Here is a 17,235-nt window from a genome sequence, read left to right as displayed (position 1 = left end):
GCTGAGAATCTCGGGGGTGAGGGGCTGACCTGGGTAGAAGCTGCTCAGTTTAAAGAGTCTGCTTCCTACACAAGTGTGATTTATCCCTACCAGTGTGGTAGCTGATGCCAGGCCCCTGGCAACGTCCCTGGTGTGCGGAGAGGTGCGCCCACCTCATAGGTCTGAACATGCTCTGCACATGGTGGCTGTGCCCAAGCCAGGTCCAGCCCAGCTGCTAACAGGGTGAGGGAGACAAAACGAAGAATAAGATCCCACGCTTTCTCAACTATGTTTCTCAACCATAGCCTTTTACTGAACAAGCCCCTGCAGGGGGAGTGTTCCTACGATTGTCACAACACTGACCCTCCTGAGAGGAAGCCTCACCTCGAGACCACCACCCTGCTGTGTCCCTCCCAGCTGCATCTTCTACTTGCAGCCCACGTGAGCTGCTACAGTCCGTGGATGGACTGGTCAGCTCCAGGGCCAGCCAGGAGGGGCAGCATGGGAGATGCAAGCTTTCCCTTCCTTCTTGTGCCCAGCAACCCCTTTCAATCAACAAGGCTGAGGCAGAGCTATAGGGAAGCAGCAATGACCTCCTCTACTGGACACCCCACGTGGCCCTCAGGCAGCTGCCACAGCCTCTGAAGGCTTCAGGACCTCATCCTCTGGCAGTGCTGGCCTGCCCTGCGGACGGGGCAGCCCTGATAGAGCACCTTGGCATCACGTGGGGGTCAGATGAGCTCCATCTTGAACTGGCTGAAGTTTGGCACGGTGGGCGAGGGCTCAGCCACGCTGCTGAAGGGGACGCAGGGCTGGTTGGCTGGCACAGCGCCGTGGCTCACGGTGGAGCTCAGCTGCTGCAGCATCATCAGCATCTCCTGCTGGAGTCGCTGCTGGTGCTCCTGCTGGCGCTCCAGGCGGCACTGCCTCTCCAGCACCGCGTGCAGTGCCTGGCTCAGCTTCTGGATCTCTGCATGTACAGCGTCCAGCTTCTCGGCAGTGGTGTGGGAACCAGGAGCAGGAGGAAGCACTGCTTCGCCCCAAGCAAGGTGTTGATTTCCAGGGCTCGTGGGGTTCAGTGGGGTGGTCTGTGTGCTGGCATCTTTGACCTAGAATAGCAGGAGGCAGGAGAGAAGTGAAGGTGAAAGATCATTAACTGCTCCTTCAATGGGGATAAGCAAGAGAAGGATTTATTCTGTGCTTCAGATGCAAGGCAGAAGGGAACTACCTTTGGACTGCAGTGTTCTCTGACCTGCTGTTCCTCCCTGCCCCATCCCTGTGCCTCTGCTCAGTGGGCACATGCGTTGTTCTTCCTGCTGCCAACTGGGCTGCCCATGCTCGTGCCAGGTGTGTTTGCTCTGCAGGGATGGAAGTAGCGTATCTGGGGTGTCCCCTCCCAGCTTTCCTGTATTGCACCCTGGAGGAAAGGGCTGTGCTGCCTGCGGGAGCTGTGCTGGATTTTGAACCCCTGGGCAGCCTGTCTCCTAGAAAGGGTGTTTAACAAGTGTTCTCTAAAGCAGCTGGCAAGGGCTCTTGACAAACACCTGAGCAGGCTGGAGTAGACCAGTAGCATTTGCTGCACCAGAGCAGATATTGAAAGGTGAGGGCTGCAAGTAGAAGATGCAGCTGGGAGGGACACAACAGGGAGATGGTGGAAAGATGCAAAGGCTCGGCCTGACTCAGGGCTGTGTTTTGTACCCAGGGTACCTGGTGCTAGCGTCTTGAGCTCCTCCTTTGGGCAATGGCGTCACCCATCAGTAACGCCTCCAGAGGTGGGCATCTGCTCTTAAGGGGTGACCCTTGCACTGCGGACAGCCCCAAGGCCATGCTGCCCTCCTGCAGCCTACTTAGGGCTGGTCGCTGACGTTTTTCCCTGCAGCTTGCCACAGCCGCCAGGAAAGCTGCTCTGCCCATGGGAGCCACGCATGCACCGTGATGGGCAGGACGGACCCTGCCCACGCGAGACACGGGCCTGCTGGGACACCCGTGAGCATCTGGTGCAGCTGTGTGTGCACATCTTGAGGGTCTCGGGGCATGGTGAGGTGGGGTGTACGCGTTACAGACTGCTGTGGCTGGAGCTGTCCCCCAGGGCAGCTGTCCTGGCTACCTCGCCCCATCCTGGTGCTCCACTGTCCTCCCATTTGTGGCTCGAAGCTGCTTGGCCCCCTTCCCACCCAAAGTGTCCCAGCTGCTCTCAACTGGGGCAATGCGGGAGCCTCCCAGGCACGCTCAGGAGGTTTGAGCATCGAGCGTGTGACTGGCAGTCTGGTGCCCTTCTTCCCCCTTGCCTCCCTCCCTGCACGGGCTGGACAGGGACGCGGCAGGACTGCTCCTGGGGGTAGCTTGGTGCCAGCTCTGGATGAAGCAGATGGGCCCTCCCACCCCGATGCGCCACCCGGCACCCTACCTTGTTCTGCAGGAGAAGAGCCCTGTCCGCGATCTTCTTCTTCGCCATCAGGGCTGGGTTCTTGGCAGGGGGCATGACGAGCCGCCCTTGGACAGGCAGCGGCTGTGTGGGGGCAGATGGGGTCCCTGGTGTTTGGCAGCTCCCCAGAGCCAGGAGGGCACCCGTGGAACCGCTGTCACCTGCAAGGGACAGAAGAAAAATGCCTCAAAAGGAGACTCTGTCCCCAGACCTTCTGGGGCAGAACAGGGAGCCCGCGCCAGGGCAGGCCTGGACAGGGGCCCAGCCTTACCCTTCCCAGGAGGCAGTCCCACAGGCAGGGCCCCCCCCGGCTGCCTGCTGCCCTGGCAGAACGAGGCCACGCTGACGATCTGGGTGCCCTCCTTGCCATCCTGGCCGCCAGCGGGAGCCACACTGGGCAATGTGGGGGGCTGGGGGCTTGGAGACTGGTGTAGCTCAGCCTCGTGCCCCTGCAGCAGGGGCCAGGGCTGCTCTTCAGCCCAGCCACCCGCTGCTGGCCCCAGCTCCACACTCTTCCTCTTGAGGAAGAGATACACGGCCTGCGGTGTCACTCGGATGTTGTCCAGCTCCAGCACCTTCTTGATTTTGCGGAAACTCAGCCCAGCCCCGCGCAGCTCCACGATCCTTCTCTTGGCATGGTCGTCCAAGCGGCCCATCGCTCCCGGCGCCTACATCCCCGCCGTCCTGGCCAGCCGGTGGCACCTCTCAGCCCCACGGCACAAAGTGGAGCTGATGGTGGGGACACGGTGACAGCCAGGTGGCACTGCATCCAGCGCTCGGGCTCTGCTAGCACTCCGCTGCCAGGCTGGTGGCCGTGGGGCCACGCTGCGCCATCCCCAGCCACAAGCAGCGATGCAGGTCCCAGCCAAAGAGCAGGAAAGAGATGGCTCTTCCCACTGGGAGTGACCAGGGCTGCCCCAGAAGCCTGTCCCTTGCTCACGTGGGACCCCTCAGAGCAGAGGGTCCAACCTGACACCCCAGTCCCACAAGGGCACAGAGGATGATACGGGGCCCAGCTCCACCCAATATCATCAGCGCATCAGCAAGGGGGGGGGGGGGAAGAGAGCAGGACCAGAGCGGGTTCAGGAAGGCACGCGTCCCTTCTGACAGAGAGGAGCTGTGTTGTTGGAGGACGAGGCAGAGGGACAAACAGAAAGGGAACGCCAAATCCACTCAAAAAGACATTTCTGGGCCCGCTGTCAGTCTCTGTTGTTACAAACCCCTCGGAGGGCCACGCGGCGCTGGGACAAGCAGCTGGCCAGGACAGCCAGGAGTGGAGACACAGTCCAGACAGTGGAGCCGCAGCTGTCCGGGCTGTGCTGGCTCCCGTTGCGGTGCCACGCGGAGGCTGCTCCCCAGCCGCTCGCTTGTGCAGTGCTGCAGTCTCCCAGCGGTGGCAAGCCCGCTGTGCCTGGACCTCAGCAGCTCGTGGCTGCAAGCGGCTGTGCTGTGGACGTGCCCTAGTTCCCAGCTGGGGTCCTCAGAAGCAGCTCAGCTCTGCGGGGAGCTGGGTGCAAGCGCTGGCCAGCAGCAGGTCACGGTACGAGGCTGGCAGGTCCCCACTGGAGCCTCGCTCCTGCTTGGTGGCTGGGGAAGTTGTGGCGAGCAGGATCCAGGACGTTGCCGCTTGTGGCGTGGAAACTGTCAGTGCCGCAGAAACGACCCGTCAGGTCTGCAGGTGCCACTGTCCCATACCTTTGAAAGAAGTGAAAGCAAGCGTTTATGCACCATTGTAAAGAAGGTCCAGGTACGCGTGTATGAGTGCACCTCCCGTGCTTCCCCGCCCCGATGCGCACAGCTTGGCGAGGGGACAGCGGGGGGGAGGACGTGGCCACGTGCTGCGTGTACGTGGGTGGGTGTAGTTGGGACTGCACTGCAGGTACAGCCCCTGAGATCACACCTACGTGGGATAAACCTATAAGCACAGAAGCACATCACATCTGTGAGCGTGTGCCTACCGTCACAGTGGACGGTTTTTCTATTTCCTTTCAGCTTCCTTCCTCTGTAGGCATTTCTTGGAAAAATCAGTGCTGCATCTGCTGCCTCACGGACACGCTTTGGGGTTTCACTTCCCCAAAACAAACAGCTCCCAAGAATTCCCATAGGACAGCACAATGCTTTCCAGATCAGCGGTGTGTAACAGGGACCACATCAAGCAGTCACTGTCAAGCAGGTGAGATCCAAACCTTGCTTCCTCAGGTACACGTTGGTCTCAAAAAAAGACACTGTGTTTTGCCTGCCAACATGGCAGAGACTCTTGCAGGTCACTCACAGAAAGTGACAGGGAGAAAAGGAGCCGCTTATTTCGATGCAGCAGTTGTGCCCCTTTGCATTTTACTTCTTCCACGGCAAAAGAGAGAGGCATTAGCCAGGAGACACAGACTGCACTTTGATCCCAAACTATTTGTATCTAAAGGCCACCCTACACCCTGCTACGGACGTGAGAGGGACCTTATAGATAAGTGCTGGGGGAGAGTGGATATGGGAGAACAGACGTGTCCCAGGCTGTAGCCCCTGTGACAGCAGAGCAGCAGGAAGAGGCGGCTTGCACTGCGCTGTCCCTGCGTCCTTCCCCCTTCGCTCGCTCATCCCCAGCCCTCCGCACACGGCTTGGTCTCTCTGACAGCTCGGGTCTGGCTCCATCTCTAGCTAAGCCTTCATTTGCTTAAGTCCCCTGTGAACGTGGCGTTTTCCTGCGCTAAACGTTCTTCCCATTTCCACGGAGGAGCCCATCGTCTGATCCCCTCTCTGCAGAGGGGATTTGCTGCAGGAGCTGGATCCTGGGTCACGCAGGCAGCTTACACAACACCGAGAAGAGACCCTTACACCCCCGTGGCATGCCAAATGTTTGTTACTTTCCAATAACTGGTGGGAAGGGGGAAGAGGGGGGAGGAAAAATGCGAGGGAAAGATCCAGGAAGACTTCAGGGAGTTTACCAGAGCTGTGGTTTTGCATTGGCAATGGACTTTGCTTTAATACTCAGGGCCAGCCCAGGGTCCTCTGAAGGTCCCTAAGCTGCACAGGAGAAGCCAGTTCAAGCGGAGGCTTGGCAGGGGCAGGGGAAGGCAGACCAGCAGTGATTCACGGCAGCGCAATCACCCGAGCTGTGCTCCTACACCAACACTCCTACCCCAGTTCCAGATGTCTTTTACGTCTTTTCATTTCAGTGGATATCAGGAAAACAGAAATGTCTCATTCCATACAGAAAGTCCCTGGAACAATCTCACCAGGGCTGACCCAGTCTTGGTTATTTCCCAAACGAGCATCTCCGCAGAGGCAGTTTCCATGCAAAGCACAGGCAGCACCGCAGCACCCCAGCTGGGACTCACGCTTGCCCCCACCCACCCGAGGACTTCACCACTCACAGGACATCTTCGCTTGTGTGAGCAGCTGCGTTTGTTGTTAGACAGCCAGGCCTGCAGAAGGAATTTGGCTTCAGCCTGCCAGTTTAGGCATCTGTCCAAATTTCACATTGGCCACCCTTTCTTCAGCTGCTGCTGAACATTTGCAGTGCCTGAAGTCTTTAAGTACTTAGACATAAGCAGAAAAGCTCCTTTAACCAGGAAATCTGCTGGTAATGCTATTCCATAACTGCACACAGGAACACTCACAGCAATAAGAGGACCAGAGCCTCCCTTCTCACCGTGCTTATTTCTTCAGCTCTCCTGCTCTCTGTCCCAGAAAGCATTACGTACCAAATGGCGTAACCTCACGAGAGAAGGAGAAAGAAGGCATCACGTCATGGCTGAGCGAATACAAGACCTGAGAAGGAAGAAGGGTGTGAGTCTGGGTGACCCTACATCTCCCACCACCTGACCATGGCCCCAGGGGCAAGCCGCAGGCTTCTCCTCTTCTTCTGTCCCAGCCCCGGTGAGGGCCCAGCTGTGCACCCCCAGCAGAGGGGCACTCCCTAGTGAATCCCTCGAGGCCCTGCTGCCATCAGCCTGTCAGCGGGGCTGCTGCCTCTTTCTGCCCTGGTCTCTCTGCAAGCCTGCTTTTGGACCCTGAGGTTTGTACCCTGGGGAGATGCAAGCGAAACTGCTTCCACAATTCACGCTGGGAAGAATCAGGGAAGGATCAGATCCCAGCAGGGTCTCAAACAGATGGTAGTAGCGTGCCACAACCCTGCAAATGCGTTAGCACAGGACAGCATTTCTCCAGGGCTATGTTTCCAGGGCTAGCTGCAGGACGGCGCAGCAGCTCCTTGGGAGGGAACAACGTTGGGCGATGCATGCATTCACCTACAGATGGACTTAACCAGAGCAACAAGGTTCAGTCCTTCACGTCAGAAGCAACACGGCCACGAGGGCAGCAGACACCAAGGTGGAAGATGGTGTCTCGCTAGCAGGACAAACTGCTGCTATGGAGAATGGCTGAGGGAAGGGGGGCTTGGGAGAGGGGTGCACTGCAGCCACAGAGAGCAGTAAGCGCGGCTCATCTCCTGCCCGGTCCTGGCAACCAAAAGCAGATGATTTATGGTGTTAGGATCCCAACACACACTGCACTCGAAGCTCGCCGTGCAGCACAGAGTGCACACACTAAGGCCTAAGAATAACCAAGACCTAAAATACGCGGACCTCAGAAGGCCCATGGCCTTGCCGCCGCTGTACGCTGCAAGGATCAGCTTCAGACCTCAAAAGAGGGCAGGCCAGAAGCGCAGAGACCGCTGCTGAAGGCTTAACTCACCGAGAAGAGTCTCAGCTAAGCGGATAAAATTCACCTCCTCCTCTAGCTTTGAGAGGAACCCCCCAGACCTCCTCTTCCTCCTCTTCCAAGCGCACGCGGCTCACCCACAGCACAGCCGCTGGAAGCTCAGCCCGACCTCAGCCGAGACAGCGCGGGGTGCTGCTGCGCACCGGGATAACAACCTCCCGCAGCCCTCACAGGAACCCACGGCGGGGAGCAGCGCCGCTCCCGGGACCGGACCGCAGCCAGGCGGACACGGGGCAGAGCCCCACGGCGGGGCCCCGCCGCCCGCCCAGGGCAGCCCCAGGCCCCGCGGCCCCGCTCCGGCCCGGCCGCCCCCGGCCCCCCGGCCCCACGCCCGCACCTACGGGGGGCCGAGGGGCGGCAGCCGCGGCCTCTTGGAGCCGGGGGCGGCTTGCGGGGGGCCCGCTGCTTCCGACGCTGCGGCCCGCTTCGTCTGCGGGGAGCGGGGCCCCGGCCGCCGAGGGAGGAGCCCGGCCGTAACCCTTTCGGGGCTCCGGGGCCGGGCCGGGCCGCCCCTCCCGCCCTCCCCGGCCCCCCCCGCGGCCGGCCGGGCGCGTTGGGGGCACCGGGGCTCCGGCCCCCCCCCCCCCCCCCCCAGCGGGCTTGGGCTGGGACATCACCGGGCGGCAGCCCCAAGCCGAGCCCGGGCCGCTCCGTGCCGCGGGGCGTCACACGGAGCGCCGAGGGGTGGGGAAGGAGCGGGGGGGCTCGCCCCGGGGCCGGCGGCCTCCCGAGCGGCTGCTGCAGCGCCCGGCCCGCTTCCCGGCACGGGGCTGGGCGCCGCCGGTCGGTGCGGAGCCGTCCCTTCCCTCTCTGTGCTCCCGCACAGCCTGGGCTCGGTCGGTCGGTTGTTAATATTTTATTTTTATTTTTTATTTTGTTTTTATTTTATTTTTTTCCCTCTTCCTTTGCCCTTTAACCATCCTTACCTCAACCCATGAGGGGTTTTTTTAATTATTATTTTATCATTATTTTTTTTTTATTCCCCCCCCCCCCCCCCTCCGAGCACCGACCGAGAACCCCCCCCCTCCCTTTAAGTCTCGCGGCCCCGCCCCCTCCCCCCGCGTGACGCCATCGCCGCGCGCCCCCTGGGCCCGTTCCCGCCCGCGCTGCGTCCATCCCGCGCGACGCGGCCCGGAGCGGCGGCGGCTGCCGAGGATGTGAGTGCGGCCGGGGGCGGCGCGGGGGGCATCGGCCTCCATCCGGCCCGGCCGCCGCTCCCAGCGGCCTCGCGGCCGCCCGGGGGGGCCGAGGGGGGCGCCGCGGAGGAGCCGCCGAGGAGATGGCGGGGGGCCGGCGGGCGGGGGGGGCGCTGAGGCGCCGCGGCCTAGCGCGGGGGGCGGGCGGGAGCCGGGAGGCCGGGCCGGGGAGGGGCCGGGGCCGGGCCCGCAGCGCTGCCGGGCCCGGCGGGGCCCCGGAGGTGGCGGGGCCGTGCCCTCAGCCCGGCTCCGCGCTCGGGGGAGCTGAGGTCGCCGCCCTCGCCGCGGAGTTCCGGCTGTGGGGGCGCGGCTCGCTGCAAGGCGGCCCCGTACGGCAGCGCTGCGGGTGCGGGAGCGCCGGGCCCGGGCAGCCTGCTCTGACTGACGGCTCTGCCGCGGGGCTGCGACGCGTCGGCCTGTTACGGGTTTGTTTCTTTTGTTTTGGTCGTTGGGAAGACGCACGTTGCCTAGAAATGCCTCCTGTCGTCACACGCCCTCGTGCGAAGGTTGAGGTTTGTCCTTTCCGCGCCGAGGTGCGGTCCAGCGGCTGTCTGCACACACGTTGAAGTGCCCCGAGGCTCTGACTTTTAGGCTGAGGTTTCCAGCTGAAGTGTCCCTGAGAAAGGCACATATTGTTGCGATAGAGAAAAAACCAAAGGTTAGTTTAGAGGCCGCTTAAATGCTGCATCACAGGAAGTTTGCTGGCTGTATAAACACCACTTGGTAGTTTGTCTGGTAAGTGCCGGGCCGGAGGAAGGCGCGGCGGAGCGGTGCCAGAGCGGCAGCTGTTTACCAGCAGCAGCTCCTGCTGCTCCGGCAGCAGGCTGGGTATCAGCAGTGGGTGTGTTGGCCTTCAGCTCTGCTCCCTCCCTGCCGTTCCTCCAGTAGGGCCAGAGCTGGAGCTAACAGTTCGGCGGCCCGTAGCTCTGCACGGCTGAGCTGGTGGCACCACGACCGCAGTTGCAAGAGTAGTTGGTGTGTAGGAAGAAGTAATATAAACCCGACTGGTTGCTCAGAAGGGAAGTGAGGAAGGAAAATATCGAGTGCTTTGGTTTTGTGTGTCCAGGAGCTTGTCCGTTCTGTTCTTCCCAGCGGGTCAGCTGGTCTGTCCCAGTGGTCTTCTGTTTCTGAACAGGGGAGGCGTAGAGCTGGTTAAAGATGTCCTACAGCTTAATGGCAGGCACAGACTTGCTCTTCTTGACCACCTTTAGCACCCGTGGAGCAGTCCCTGGGCTGCCGTCTTCCTGCTGCAGGTGTTAGGGAAGGCCTGCTGGTGTCACGTTTGTGCTGCTGCTGTCCTGTTCTCTGTGCAGAAAGGCCTGGGTGTTCCTTGACTTATGGAAGCTGTGGGGAGCAAGGTGTGCGAACACCCGTTTGTGTCGCTTTTTGTGGTGGTTGTGTTAGGGAAGACCCCGAAATGAAAAATCAGGAGAGCCGAGTTCAGCTGTTCAGAAGTGATCTCTTCCCAGTCATAAACTGAATTGGAATTTAGAGAACAAAGCAGTCGATTATCAGAGTTGGGACACCAGAAGCACAGAAGCAACGAGACCGTTGCATGCAATAAGCTGGAGTTTTTCTCTTGTTAGCTAACTTTGCCTTCACGCATGGAGGGGGAAGTGTTTCCAACACCACGCAGCACTGTGACTGTGGTGTCACTGCTCGTGATTCTGGCAGTTCAGGGGGGCTTGTGCCCATTCTTCATTTCCCGAATGTTTCATTTGTAGGTAGGTAATTGGCGTCACGCCAACTCAAATCTGGCACGTTTTTTAGCAGTTATTAAAATATATGTAGAGGCAGCTTTGTAATTCAGATGTTAAGCAATCTTAATCTGGTCTTTCTAAGGCTGAAAGGGCTTTGGGAGGAGCTTGTTAGGGCTGGAAGCAGCCGTAATCGAGTGTGGGTTTTTTGTTGCTGAAGTTCTCAGCAACACTTCTTGACCAACATGTGCTCTGGGGCACAAACTGGCTGTGGAGGAAACCAAAGCTTGCTCCTCTGGAGGCGAGGCGGCTGTCGGGAGGCACGAGCTGCATGTACGTCTTGCAGAGGAGCTGGATGTCCTCCGCCTGCCTTTTCTTTTCTGGGGGGGGTTGGAGAGTGAGGATCCTTTGTACTCCTGCGAGTATCGAAGTGACAACTTCAGACACACATACAGGCGTGGATGTGAGACACGGTGACAGTGTGAGCAGGCGCGGGGTGGGCTGTTAACCGCCGCGTAGCGGGGTGTGCAGCTCGGACCCTGCAGAAGTCAGGTGTCATCCAGTACGCTGCCGCTGCTGCAAAGCAGTTTTGCTCTGTTATGCCTACCTGTTAATTTCTTCTTTTTAAACGCTCTTATCTTGTCACTAGGCTGCTCTCTGGAGTTTATTGCACTCGATTAGGGATCGGTTCTCAGAACCAAGGAGTTAGAGGTGAGATGTGAGATAAGTGAGGCCCATTAGGTGCTGCTTTGGACCCCTCTGAAGGGGAAATGGAGTTATCAGGAGTGACAAAGAGTTTGCTAGCACTCAAAGTAATAAAAAATCCGACCCTAGGTAATCATTCCACCCCAATTTTCTAGGCGTAATGAAACCAGGGATGTTGTAGGGTACTAGGGCTCTCCCAGTGAGGGTGAGGAATTGGAAATGCACCTCTTCCTGTGTGAATTTGTATGTGACGATTTATGGATGCTGTAGTTGTCATCTTCAAAGCTGCTGCTCTGTAATGTAAAATATTTTCCTTTTTCTAAAACCCGCAGACTTACCTAATGCTTTAACTCTGCAGTTATGGTGATCATGAGTTATGTTTGAAGTTCAGTGTTTTGGGTTGCCTTTCAGTTCCTTGTTTGGGTGTGGTTTTCTGGATTGAACAATCCCTTCTGCAATTTCTTCTTTAAGGGCTCCCTCACCAACCAAACGCAAGGATAGGTCTGAAGAGAAATCAAAGGACCGATCAAAGGACAAAGCAGCCACTAAGGAATCGGGTGAAAAGGATCGTGGTCGGGACAAGACACGCAAAAGACGTAGTGCTTCCAGCGGGAGCAGCAGTACCAGGTAGCTACCGTTACAGGTAGTAACAAAGAACAGCGTTTTGAGAAGCCATCAGCCATACTTCTGGTTCATTTCATTCCCCACGTCATGGACTCATTCAGACGTTGCCTTGTGTTAGTCACAGTAAAATTGTGTCTGACTTGAAGGGTTTGGGTCCTGCCAGACACGAATTTCATTTGGCTGAACTAGCGAGCTATGGAGAGTCGATTTTCAGTGTTTCAACCTGCAATTGTTTTCTTTGTAATTCTCAGAAGTTTTTCAGCTATTCTTTTTCTGGGTACTCCACTCATGTTTTTTTTCCCCTATCAGGTCCCGTTCCAGCTCAACTTCCAGCTCAGGGTCCAGTTCCAGCACTGGTTCTAGCAGTGGCTCTAGCTCCTCTTCTGCCTCGAGTCGCTCTGGGAGCTCCAGCACCTCACGCAGTTCCAGTTCCAGCAGCTCTTCTGGATCCCCCAGCCCGTCTCGACGGAGACACGACAACAGGAGACGTTCCCGTTCCAAGTGAGTTCTGTTTGCCTTTTAGGAGTTACCAGATAGCAGGCTGAGTTCCGCGTAGAATACGAGGGTTTTATCAGAATAGTTTTTTTTTCTGAGGACTGTTGTTTTTTTTTTAATAAGTTAGAGATCTGGATTTTGTTGGAATGGGTGTGCTCCAACTAAAATCAAACTTACACTTACAATCAAAACATATGCCCTGCGGAGATTAAAGAGAGATTAAAAATCTCCCTTTTAAGGGTGATTGCTACATACTGTGTTTGGTAGAGGCAGTTTTAATCAATGTTTCCCCATTAGAATGGGAGTATAAGGGCACCAGATGACGGTAAAGGTCTTTATATATTCCCTGTAAATTATAGCCAGGAGCAACAGAAAAGCCAGGGCTGATAATGGTGGGTAGGCTTCTGTGCGTGTATGTTCTCTTATGTGTAAAAATAAAATGGGTGGGGACCAAAGGAAGCATTTTTGTAAGGGTAGCAATCACACTATCCTAATACCCATACAGTTTTTTTTCCTTTGGATAATTCTGTAAATAAGGCGTGGAAGGCCGATAAAATCTATTAGTGTTATAATCCAGTTTGCTTTTTTAGTGTGTCCCTAAATTTATGGCAGTAGGATTTGGAAGAAGCCTAAATACAAATGTTTTGCCTACTGAGGGGTTTTAATTTAAAAAAAAATAAATCTGGGTAGTACTTTTAAAAACCTGCAAGCAAAATGCAATATGCAGCTATTTAAATAGTTCAGGTGTGGTATTTCCAGCCCTACATAGTGAACAGAAGATAGAGGAACACAGATCACTAGATCCATTAATTTCTTGGTATGCTTTCTTCCTCTTTAATTGTTGTATTAAATGATGTTTTTTGTTTTAACTACAAAAATCTGTAGCTATTGCCAACAACTTTGAAGAAATGTCTGTTAAATTTCAAATTTATTTCCCTAGCTGTGGTAGGGCTAAAACTTAGAGAAAAGGGGAGTCTCAGATTTCAGAAGGTTCTAAAGTAAAAGCAGACAAGGTAAATGTAAGTCTTGAGATGTTTCTGAGTAGAACACTACCACCAGCTCAACACTTCCTAGCCTGTCATGTCTTTGGAAAAATTCTGCCCTCGCAAGAAAAATGGTACTTTTGAAAATCACGTGATAGGGATTGGCTTCTACTTTTTGTCTCGCTTTTTCCTTAAGCTATAAACATTTTCTGTTGTGAAATCAGGTCCAAGCCACCCAAGAGAGATGAAAAGGAGCGGAAGAGGCGCAGCCCGTCACCCAGACCTACAAAAGTACATGTTGGAAGGCTCACTAGAAATGTGACCAAGGTAATGGCACGCTCCCCTGGAATGCCAAGCTTACGTATCTTGTGTGGGCGTTTGTTGGTGGCTTTCTTAAAGCCTTCAATTTTGTTGTTGTTGCTGCTGGACTGCTGCCAAAATAACTCTTTTGGAAATTCTTGCTTTGTGTCCAAACTGATGAGCGAGGAAAACTTCACTAGAACCTCACCGAGTCAAATATAGTACAGGCTTCTGAGACTCTGTAGTGCTAAAAGGTTTGTCTGCTTTGTTGGAATCCCAGACCTGGTACCTTGCCTGACTATGAAGAAAACTGTCGAAGTCAGGACAGTAGCAGAAATGACCTGGGAGGCATTAAGAACATCTGGAGGTTCTTGAAAAGGGTCTGAAGAGAGATGGTCTGGCAATGTAGTTTAAAGGTCTTCAGAGGTAAAAGTTCAGGGTGCTGAAAAAATGGTGTTTTTAAAAAGTATTGAGAATTGTACCTTAAGAGTTTCTCACTAAGGGCACGAGCTCACTTTCATAAGGTCCCCAAGAGGGTTTTTACCCTAGTGGTGGAGTTTTTGTAGCCTGCGATGACATTCAAGCACTAATGCTGTTAGACCTTAAGGTCTGGAATGATCCGAGGTGAAACTGAATGGACAACGGTATAGAAAGTGGTAATCCAGGTTCCTTTCCACACCTGACGAGTGAAATATGTCTGACCCTGCTGATGGCACCCATTTAAAGCTAATTTAGTGCTGTGTACATCTTGAATTTACTGCTCTGTACCAGCCAGACCTGGTCAGTGGTATGAGTGGTAGGAGACATACGGGACACATACCGTAACGGTGGTATAGGTCCTTAAGTTCTGCTCTTTCTCTGCAGGATCACATCATGGAAATATTTTCCACTTATGGAAAGATTAAAATGATTGACATGCCAGTTGACAGGCTAAATCCACACCTCTCTAAAGGTTACGCTTACGTTGAGTTTGAGAACCCAGATGATGCTGAGAAAGCCCTGAAACACATGGATGGAGGTAGGTGTCAAATGGTGAAGGGAGGCTGGGTGCTTTTTAAAAAAAATAAATCTTTGTAACAGGTGGGCTTGATCTGAAAATGAGTGAGAGGCGATGGCGTAGCTTTTGGGTAACTGATCTGAAATACTCTCATTCTGTTTTCAGCTTGAATGAGTTTGGCTTTTGTGTGATTTCAGGACAGATCCATAAAAACCGCAAAACCACTAAAACTGATTTTTTTTCCAAAATAAAAAGCAATAAAATTCTTTAAATTTCTGCTAAAAATCCTTCCCGATTAACATCTGATGGGGTATTTGATTTAGAAGTCCAGTGTGTATGTATGTGGACTTCATCAACGTAAGTCTGGAGCGGGTGGTGGAAACAGAGCTGCAGACAAAGCTTGTGGCAAAGCTGGGGGTTGCAGCAATGTGATCTGTAGATGTTGGTGCTGGAAAATGCTTGCGTCATCCTACTTCTGTGATTTCATGAAAAGGCCAGATCGATGGTCAGGAGATCACTGCCACAGCCGTGCTGGCGCCACGACCTAGACCGCCTCCCAGACGCTTCAGCCCACCCAGGAGGATGCTGCCACCACCACCCATGTGGCGTAGGTCACCCCCTCGCATGAGGAGAAGGTGAGAGAGGTGACAATTGGTATTTCCTTCTCAGTGTAACACGAATGTATCACCGAAATACTCAGCGTGAGGGCGGCTTCATCCCGTTGGACTTGACTTGCCCTTCCAAATGGTGGTAACTCACAGCTTTTGGGCATCGGTTGAACCCAGACTGTGCTTCTGAACTGCTTAGTGCCGGCGCTGACCTGCTGCGGTCTGCCTTCTGAACGCGGTCTGCTGGAAACATCAGACGCTTTCCAGCCTGCTCCCTGGAGCCCGTTCCACACAGCGCTTTGAGGCGAAGTGACACACAGTTGTGGCTGGGAGAAGGTTTTTGGCAGCCTGCTCCAGCTGCTTGCCCTTTTGAAGTCCTTGCACCTCTCTCCCTTAGTTCTGTGAATGAGAACGTGACCACAAAGCAGCCTTCCCGCATCAGGCGGCTGGAGTACATTGACCCCAGGGTGGGACCGGGTGCGTACACACCTGTAGTATGGTGCAGGCTCTGAAAGGTTTACCTGAGAACATTGAGGCAGCCCTTCCTCAGGATCTAGGTCAGCTCCTCCGTCTCGGAAACCTGCTGAAACTCTTGTAACCACTAAAAGCAACTCCTGATTGGAACCAGCTGATTGCTGAACAGGTAGATAGAGGTTTAAAAGAGAACGTGGCACAAGATTCACTGCTCGTTGGTCCTCCGTAAAATACGCTTTTTACTGGGGTCATGGAAATGGATTGGATGGTTTGTTTGCTTCCCTGGTCCAGCTTACCGTCCTGTCAGGCTCTGTTAATATTCTCTGGCTGGAACCTTGGTGTCACACTGGTGGCTGTATAGATAGTTGTAGTGCTGAAGTTCTTGAAGCTCAACTGTTTCTTAGAGTTAGAATTCCCCTAAGAAATGACCCTGTGGTTCTGTGTGGCTTAGATAAACCCCTTCCCTGAGTCTCACTGTATTCTAGGAGCTGAAGTTGACCTTTCACATGGAGGAGCATCTGATGTAGAATGAACTTGAGTTTTTGCTTGCAAGTAAATAAGAATCTTGTCTGTTCTTTGGATATTAAGCCTTCGTTCAACTTCAGAAGCAGAGGGACAGTAGCTAGAACATTCCTGCTGTAATATTCCTCTTTGAATTGCCTTTTTGCTCTCTGGAGTTGGCTGTACTTCACTGGAGCTCTTTCAGAGTGGCATTTAGTGTTGTTTTCTTTTTTGAAGGGGGACAGGGAGCATTGATTTGAAAAGGTGGTAGATGAGCTGACAAACGACTGGAACCTGTTGTCCACACCTCCTAATAAAAGCTTTCTTCATCCTTCTCTGCCAGGTCCCGATCTCCTAGGCGCAGATCCCCCGTTCGCCGGCGATCAAGATCCAGATCTCCTGGACGAAGGCGCCATCGCAGCCGCTCCAGCTCAAACTCTTCACGATAAAGCAAAAAGACTGGACAGCTTTTTATTTTTTAACTTAAATCCCATGTAACTAAATATTGTACCTTTTTTTATAATGGGTCTGGGTGAGGAGGGGGTAGAGGGGGAGAGAGAGAGAGAGAGAGAGAATCCTGGCAGTGAAGGTGATCTAAGAGGAGAAATTTACAGTTCCTGGCCATTGGATAGCCTCTGCTGCGGGGCTTCTAGTTTCCTGGCATTGATTGAAATTATTTAAAAAAAAAAAAAAAAAAGCTTTGATTTTTTTAAAGGCTACAAAAACAACATCTCTTCCAGACAAATGGGTGGAAAGATGTTATAGCTTCTCTTTCTCCAGTTAGCAGGCTGCTGCTTGATGATTTCCAAACGCTTAGCGCGCTGTACAGACGAGCATGTAAATCTTGAGCTATTGCGGAAACCCTGTAGAGTAGGACGGGGGCGTTTAGCTCCGTCACTAGGGTTCTCAGAGCAGCTGGAGTGCAGATGACCAAATCTGCCCGAGACGTCAATAATGAGCTGTTGCTTTGTTCCAGTGCTGAAGTGATGATAGTTTCTGCACGTTAACTCTCCCGTAATGCCAATACCAGTCGAACGCTGCAGAAGCTGGTCCGGCCTGCTGAGCTGGGTGCTGTGGGAAAGAAGCTGGAAAGCCTAAGCGCAGGTTTGGGCTGCCCTGGGGGATTCCTGCCCCCTTTCCTTAAGGTTTTGGGTAAAAGCTTCCCGCCCGACCCCCCAGCGAAATGGTGCGAGTGCTTCTGCTCCTGCAGGTCTCCGGTCAGCGAGTGGGCACCGACCCCGGGAGCCGGGGGGAGGCTGGGGGCCGCGCTGCTGCCCGGAGAGGCGCAGGACTCGCCGCCTCTTGTGCGGTCGGGCCTATAAAGTTGCAGGTTGTTTGGTTTGGTTTGGTTTTTTGGTCGTTGTCGTCGTTTTGTATGACTTTGTAGCCGTTCGGGCCGCGTCGCGTCTGTAGCGGTGCGGGACGCGCCCGCCGAATAAAGCCGTAGGGTTGAGAGCACCGCGCCCGCCTCCGCCTCGCTCCCTCTCGGCCGGGTGTGGGGGGGGGGGGGCGCTGCGCCTTTAAGAGGGGCGCGGGCG

The 17,235-nt window shown here is 54.8% G+C and overlaps 2 protein-coding genes across 3 annotated transcripts; one reads left to right on the top strand and one right to left on the bottom strand.

Moving 5' to 3' along the window:
• Nucleotides 1-266: 266 nt before the first annotated feature.
• LOC121078339 lies at nucleotides 267-3,060 on the bottom strand. Of its 2 annotated transcripts, none has more exons than XM_040574439.1 (3): nucleotides 2,676-3,060; nucleotides 2,387-2,589; nucleotides 267-1,088 (listed from the first exon to the last, which is right to left on the bottom strand). In XM_040574439.1, exons 1-3 carry the CDS (start codon nucleotides 3,058-3,060, stop codon nucleotides 711-713), a joined length of 966 nt encoding a protein of 321 aa, XP_040430373.1. In that variant the 3' UTR covers nucleotides 267-710. The 2 variants fall into 2 exon arrangements, with proteins under 2 accessions (XP_040430373.1, XP_040430374.1); XM_040574440.1 differs by having other exon boundaries at nucleotides 2,387-2,565.
• A 4,755-nt stretch (nucleotides 3,061-7,815) lies between these two features.
• On the top strand, nucleotides 7,816-17,155 carry RNPS1 (RNA binding protein with serine rich domain 1). The gene is made up of 7 exons (XM_040574441.1): nucleotides 7,816-8,274; nucleotides 11,187-11,342; nucleotides 11,649-11,840; nucleotides 13,042-13,144; nucleotides 13,982-14,135; nucleotides 14,608-14,749; nucleotides 16,041-17,155. Coding segments are annotated over exons 1-7 (855 nt in total). The 5' UTR covers nucleotides 7,816-8,272; the 3' UTR covers nucleotides 16,147-17,155.
• The last annotated feature ends 80 nt before the right edge of the window (nucleotides 17,156-17,235 follow it).

Source organism: Cygnus olor, chromosome 15 (genome assembly GCF_009769625.2).
Source record: "Cygnus olor isolate bCygOlo1 chromosome 15, bCygOlo1.pri.v2, whole genome shotgun sequence".
Classification (NCBI taxonomy): domain Eukaryota; kingdom Metazoa; phylum Chordata; class Aves; order Anseriformes; family Anatidae; genus Cygnus; species Cygnus olor.
The sequence above is the reverse complement of the archived record's forward strand: the minus strand, read 5'-3'. Positions and strand labels throughout refer to the sequence as shown.